The sequence below is a fragment of the Mastacembelus armatus genome, chromosome 17 (genome assembly GCF_900324485.2).
Source record: "Mastacembelus armatus chromosome 17, fMasArm1.2, whole genome shotgun sequence".
In the NCBI taxonomy this organism is placed as follows: domain Eukaryota; kingdom Metazoa; phylum Chordata; class Actinopteri; order Synbranchiformes; family Mastacembelidae; genus Mastacembelus; species Mastacembelus armatus.
Window position 1 is genome coordinate 23950304 of NC_046649.1, and position 6061 is coordinate 23956364.

The window sequence follows — 6061 nt, forward strand, 5'->3', positions numbered from 1 at the left end:
ATATGCAGCCCTAACTGCAGCACATCATTGTGAGAGTCACCAACCAACCTAAACTGCCTTTGTTTGTGCAGAGATCAGAGTCCACACAGAAAACACCCTCACTGTTATGGCCCCAGAGTAAAGGCAGCTGTGGCCCCTGCTTTAACTGCGTGATGGTGAGAATACTCTTGCACTTTGCTTTTGCATTTTCTTTCTTCACAAGTTCATAACACATTTAATTAAAAGTCTTTAAATTTTCCGAGTGTTTATACTGCCCTCATGTATTTTCAACTGGAAAATTGAATAAAACTGCTATGTACAAAATAAAAAGCATTTAATAGTTACTTGATTACTGTAACATGTTTTTTTTTTATTTTAGTGTTTCCTCTTTGCATTTGTATCATGTTTTTCAGAGTTTTCAACAAGTGGCAGCACACCTGAACACAGTGCTTGTTTCCAATATGTTCAGTTTGTCTTCAGAAGATACTGAAAGTGATTCGTCTGTAGAGAGTAGAGAAAACCTTGACTAGACAAAAGAGACTTCATCTAAACTGATATAGTCAGCGAGGAAATTCTAAAGGTCTCCTGGTCTGAATTTTAATTCTGCAGCACTGAGACAAATGCCTCCATGTGGATCCAACAAGATGCAGTGTATTAAAAACAACAATGAACTCCCAGTGGCTGTGGCACAAGGATCAATAGTCCCCTGATCTCAAAACTGATGCGTTAATGATATTTTACAGCAGTCTCAAAGTGTAGATATGCAACTCTACGCCGATGATACTGTTGTTTATTGACATAAAGAAACAACAGTGTTGGTTTGAAGCTTTAGAAACATTTCTTTCAAATTTCTGCTCTGCCCTTTAAAACCTCAGAGTAAACAGAAAACCACACAACAGCTTGAGCAGAGCTCTCAGCAGCTGCAGCCTTATCTGTGAGCCGCAGGGGCTGATGGGAAGTTTGAGGAGCCATTAGACAACATGAGATCCACATCTGATCTCACAGCTCGTCCTTGTTTGGCCTCAGCTGCATCAGAGCGCCACTTCTCCCCAGGTTCACCAGAGCAAACACCACTGCACAAAATGCTTTTCCTCCCAGCTTCTGCTCTGTGCTGTCTGTGTTCAGGTGAGTGTTTCCAGCCAATCAGGAGCCAACAAACTCCACCTGTAACAAACACTGTCACACTGACTTTCATCTGTCTGTTTCTCTACAGCGCTGGTTGTCATGTCAGGAGAGCTGATCCAGGACCAGTTATCTCTGACCAGGAGAGTTGGTGAAAATGTCTCATTCAGCTGCAGAGGAACCGATCATTGTAATGATGAATGGGTTTACTGGTACCAGAAGAAAGACACAGAAACATTCACAGTGATTCTACGTATTGATAGGGGTGATGGTGAAGTTAGAGCAGAATACAATCACACTCAGGGAGATGATTTCTCAGCCGTGAATAAACAAAACGGCTGTGAGTTACAGATCCAGAACATTCATCTCAATCATTCAGCCACCTACTACTGCTCCTGTTGGAAGTTTGACCTTCACAGTGAGAAATGATCCCTGCAGCCTGAACAAAAACCAACAGATGTCAAACAGTGTTTGTGACAGGAAGAGAGCAGTAAACCACAGCCCAGGGTCACATGTTTCACCTACATGATAATAATCTCTAGTGCTGCCACAGCCATCGGGTTAACAACAGCACTTCACAACCTTTAAAACTCATGACTTGATTTTAATAAACTCACTGAAAACTTTAAAACTTCCAGAGAATCAAACACTTTGCAAAATGTTGCCTGTTTCATATGACAAAAGAGGAAATGACTATGTGTTTTCATGGTTTGATAGAAGTGTTGAAGTGTTGGGAGGCTGTTACATTGACATGAAAGAACAAGCATGTTCACTAAGATAACAGGCTGAATTTCCCCCATGGGGGGATCTATCTATCTATCTATCTATCTATCTATCTATCTATCTATCTATCTATCTATCTATCTATCTATCTATCTATCTATCTATCTATCTATCTATCTATCTATCTATCTATCTATCTATCTATCTATCTAATACAGGTATAGTGTAGATATCATCTCCAAACGCTGTTCATCTGACATACATTTTATAAATTACAATATAAATGATCAGCATTAAACTCAGCTGTTTGTCATTTTCTTTCTCCTTTCAAACTCCAGACTCAGCAGTGAACCACATAACCTCCAACCCTAACCCCTCACTCCAACCCTAGCTCTCCCTGATAGAGAGTCATCATGATGCTTCAGCTAGCCCCCACCCTGACCCCAAACCTGCCCCTACCGCTACTCCTAAATCTAACCTTTAATTTGCAGAGGTTAACAACTTCCACTTAATATTGACCACTTCCTGCGGATATCAGACAGGTTTTTTGGAAGGAATTTCCAAGGTTTGATACCAGAGTTTCCAGTAACATCAGAAGCACATTGGAGTTTGCCCATTTGCCTACAGGTCATGGCTATCAAATGATGAGCCTTCACCCAATTCACCTGTGATGCAGCATTTCTCATTTGGTTCTGTCTGGCTGTAGCTTCAATCAGCACCACACAGGTTAAGTCCATTTCTGTGGTGCCATTCATGCCCATGCTCAGAAGTATTACCCAAGATGCTCAGAGAAGAGAAGGTGGCATAGGCCCAACAGGTGTTTGAAAAAGTTGAGACACTGACGGGGGCTGCCTCTGTTCCTGATGGCTGTTGGTGGAGAAGGGGGGGAGGAAAGCTAGAAGCTGTTGCAGACTGACAGAGCCCCTGTCGTGCAGCAGGGAAATGCGATGCCACTGTCCTTCCCCCAATAATAAGTGGGCCAAATAAGATACAAGGTTAGAAATAGTTAATAAAAACCTTTTCAGAATGATAAAACAAATAATTATGGCAAAGAAAAGAGAAACACAACCAATACTGAAAAAAGAGATAGTGTTTGTAAATGCTGCAGTGCTGTTTATGGTTCTGTTTTCTATATTTGCATGTGGTTTTTTAATTTTCTGAGTTTAAGTCCATTGTAGAAATATGAAACTGGTTCTAAATGTGGACTGGTGCACCTCAGCTGTCAAACTCAGCAGCAGAAGGTTTTTGTACCAGTCTCATTCACGGTGAGAATTACTATGAGATCTACCGCTACTACTACGACGACCAGAAGGTCCTTAGCTCTGGAACAAAACTGTATGTTACAGGTAAGACTGAATATGTATTTTCCTCTAGTTGTTTTGTTGAACAAGTTAAAAATGTGTTTAAAGTCATTTTTGGCAGCTTCACTGTTTTCATAGTGAGTTGAGAGGTTTTTCTGCAGCCACTGTTAAATAGACAAATGAGTGAAAAGACAGAGCTAAATTTACTGTTCATCTCTGTCAAAAATAAATATAGCATTTTATATGTAGCGTTTCATCATCTCAGTAGTTCAGAAATATTTTTACTAAAACAAATTAAAGACGTGAAACCCACATTTAATCAAAAACATATAATATATATCTAAAATGTTTTGTTTTGAAACCATATACAATACGCAAACTGTTAAAACTGTCATGATGGTTTAACACAAAGTATTAGATACAACACATCCAATTTAACAAAAACATAATTGAAGATATAGTATTATGTATTTCATAAGTGAGAACTATATTATATTTAGTGTTTTCTGATATGAACTTGTGTTGATGAAGTAATTAATGTGCACTGATTGGCTTCTATATTATATTATATTATATTATATTATATTATATTATATTATATTATATTATATTATATTATATTATATTATATTATATTATATTATGCACATTGAAAAAGTTGACAAAGTTTTATTTCACATGTGACATATAATGACAGACGCTGAGTCCAGTCCATGCAGTGATCTTTGTGCTGTATTGATGAGGACTTTAGTGATCAGAGTCCATGTAGTTTCCAGGATCAGACTGAATGCAGTGCAGTGCTGGAAGCTGCTGTTGACTGTGGGAATGTGTGTCTGTGCTGTTGTTGCTGCTGTCAAACTTCAGATGAGCAGGTAGTGAAGCCTGTGGTGAGCGTGTACCCAGCAGCATCCAGAGCCCACCTGGAGGGGAACAGCTCCCTGCTGTGTCTGGCCTCAGCCATGTTTCCTCCCCTGGTCCGGTTCTCCTGGAAAAGACAGAAGGAGAACGGCCAGCTGGAGGAGCTGCCCTCTGCTGGGAGAGAGCAGCTGGAGCTCAGGGAGTCGGGACGCACCGCCGCCATCCTGCTGGTTGATCGGGACAGTTTCTACACTTATAAATACCGCTGCTACGTGGAGCACGAGGGGGGCAGAGTGGAGGCCCAAAGAGAACAAGGTAATGAAGGCTTGGTGACTGTGTTCAGCAGTGATTCAGCTTCATGTGGAGACGCTGTCAAACAGAGCAGAGCAGCAGAGGACTGACTGACTGATTTCTGTTTGATTCCTTTTCTGTTGCAGTGGTTCCCCTGGATCCTTTCCAGTCTCAGTGCAGGGTGAAGCTGCTCTGTCTGCTGTACACAGTGCTGATAGTGAAGAGTCTGCTGTACTGCTGTGGACTCTCTCTGCTGAAGAGCCTCAGAAACAAGGGACCGTCCACCTGCTGCCCACATGCTGACTGACTGTTTTCTGCTCGCCTTTTCTCACCATCACATCTCATCCCTTCATCTCATTCATCACTTTTCAAAAGAACAGAATTCAGCTTTCTTAAATAACATGTATTTTAATTGTCAGTTGTGTATCATCATTTCAGGCACTTAAACCAGTAGAAAAGGCAAATCAGTACCTGCTTAAAAATGTGTTGTGCTATTTTTTTCTTGTACCTTTTTTATTCTGTTCTGTAAAGTTTGACAATATTGTCAAAGCATTTTTTTTTGCTAACATTTTTAATAAACAAAAAAATTATAGTATCTGTGGTTTCAAAATGTCTTGGATTTGACTAATTCCTGTTTGCTTAATAACAAAAATCAGAAACAGAATCATCAGTATTGACATGTACAAATAATTTGAGCTTGGTTTTATTTAGTTTGTGAAATATTTCGTCACTATGCTGAACAAATGTACAAAAACACACAGCTGCACAACCAGGCTAAACATTAACACGCAGGAAATAGATTTAAATGTACATCTTCAACATGAATCACCTTTTATAATTGTATAAGTGTGCATGTAAAACTATGTGCTGATCAAATTTTACTTCATACCAAACAAATAAACAGCAAAGTAAGCAGCAGACTCACTGTGAAGAACATTTACACTTTTCTTAAAAAGTGTAAGAGCTTCAGTGGAGCAGATATCGAAGGGACTGGACTAGATACTAAAGGTTTGATCCATGTAAAGCTTCGAAAACCAACAACAAAATGTTGTAGTCCACCCTGAACCAAACATGGAGCCATTGCTGTGATTCTGAAGCATCAGCTGTACATGTTCTCATTTAGATGATCAGAACTGTTTTTAGAGGAGTTTGTGAGAAAGTGACCACTTTGAAGCAGCAGCTTCACAAGTTTCATTCAAACACAATTTAGAGTTACACACAAAATCGACTGGTATATTTATTGTGTCAATTTTAGGTTTTAATATCTCGTTTATTTTTGTATTTTTTAACATATTTCAAGACTGAAAGACACAATTACTTAGAAAAAAAGATTATATGTTCACAAATGATACTTTAAGATAAATCTTAAATAATATTTACAACCAATTCTTAGCTTGAATGTTAAAACAACAAATTAAATGACTATTTATAGTCAAAATAATAATAATTATTTTGGTTTGGATGTTCTAACCTTAAAATGAACATTGGGTCCATGGATTAATTAATTGGGTTCTAGTTGGGGCCAAGTTAAGAAAATATCACAAATATTTGTACAAGTTATTATGCAGGTGTGATTCCTCTTTCATCTTTCTTATCTTCTCATCACTACATCATCCATTTGTAACTGTCACTGTGTTATTAAGGTGAAAAACCACAGCTAACGGTGAGGCGGCTGCAGGGCAGAAACCCACACGGCCTGTCTGCTGCAGGAAAGGAAGTGTTGATTCGCTCTCAGCAGTTTGTTACAAGAAAACTGAGAACAGATTCATATCTGCTGCTGAAAACAC

The 6061-nt window shown here is 39.0% G+C and overlaps 1 protein-coding gene across 1 annotated transcript; it reads left to right on the top strand.

Moving 5' to 3' along the window:
* The first annotated feature begins 2681 nt into the window (after positions 1-2681).
* On the top strand, positions 2682-4708 carry LOC117152743 (uncharacterized). Its single transcript, XM_033325663.1, has 3 exons — positions 2682-3170; positions 3990-4298; positions 4421-4708. Exons 1-3 carry the CDS (start codon positions 3023-3025, stop codon positions 4579-4581), a joined length of 618 nt encoding a protein of 205 aa, XP_033181554.1. The 5' UTR covers positions 2682-3022; the 3' UTR covers positions 4582-4708.
* The last annotated feature ends 1353 nt before the right edge of the window (positions 4709-6061 follow it).

What these genes read in the sequence shown, in the direction of transcription:
- LOC117152743 (XM_033325663.1), top strand. Translation starts at nt 3,023, where the DNA reads ATGTGGACTGGTGCACCTCAGCTGTCAAACTCAGCAGCAGAAGGTTTT. An exon ending in AACAAAACTGTATGTTACAG is followed by an intron (nt 3,171 to 3,989) that starts GTAAGACTGAAT and finishes GTCAAACTTCAG; the next exon opens with ATGAGCAGGTAGTGAAGCCT. An exon ending in GGAGGCCCAAAGAGAACAAG is followed by an intron (nt 4,299 to 4,420) that starts GTAATGAAGGCT and finishes TTTCTGTTGCAG; the next exon opens with TGGTTCCCCTGGATCCTTTC.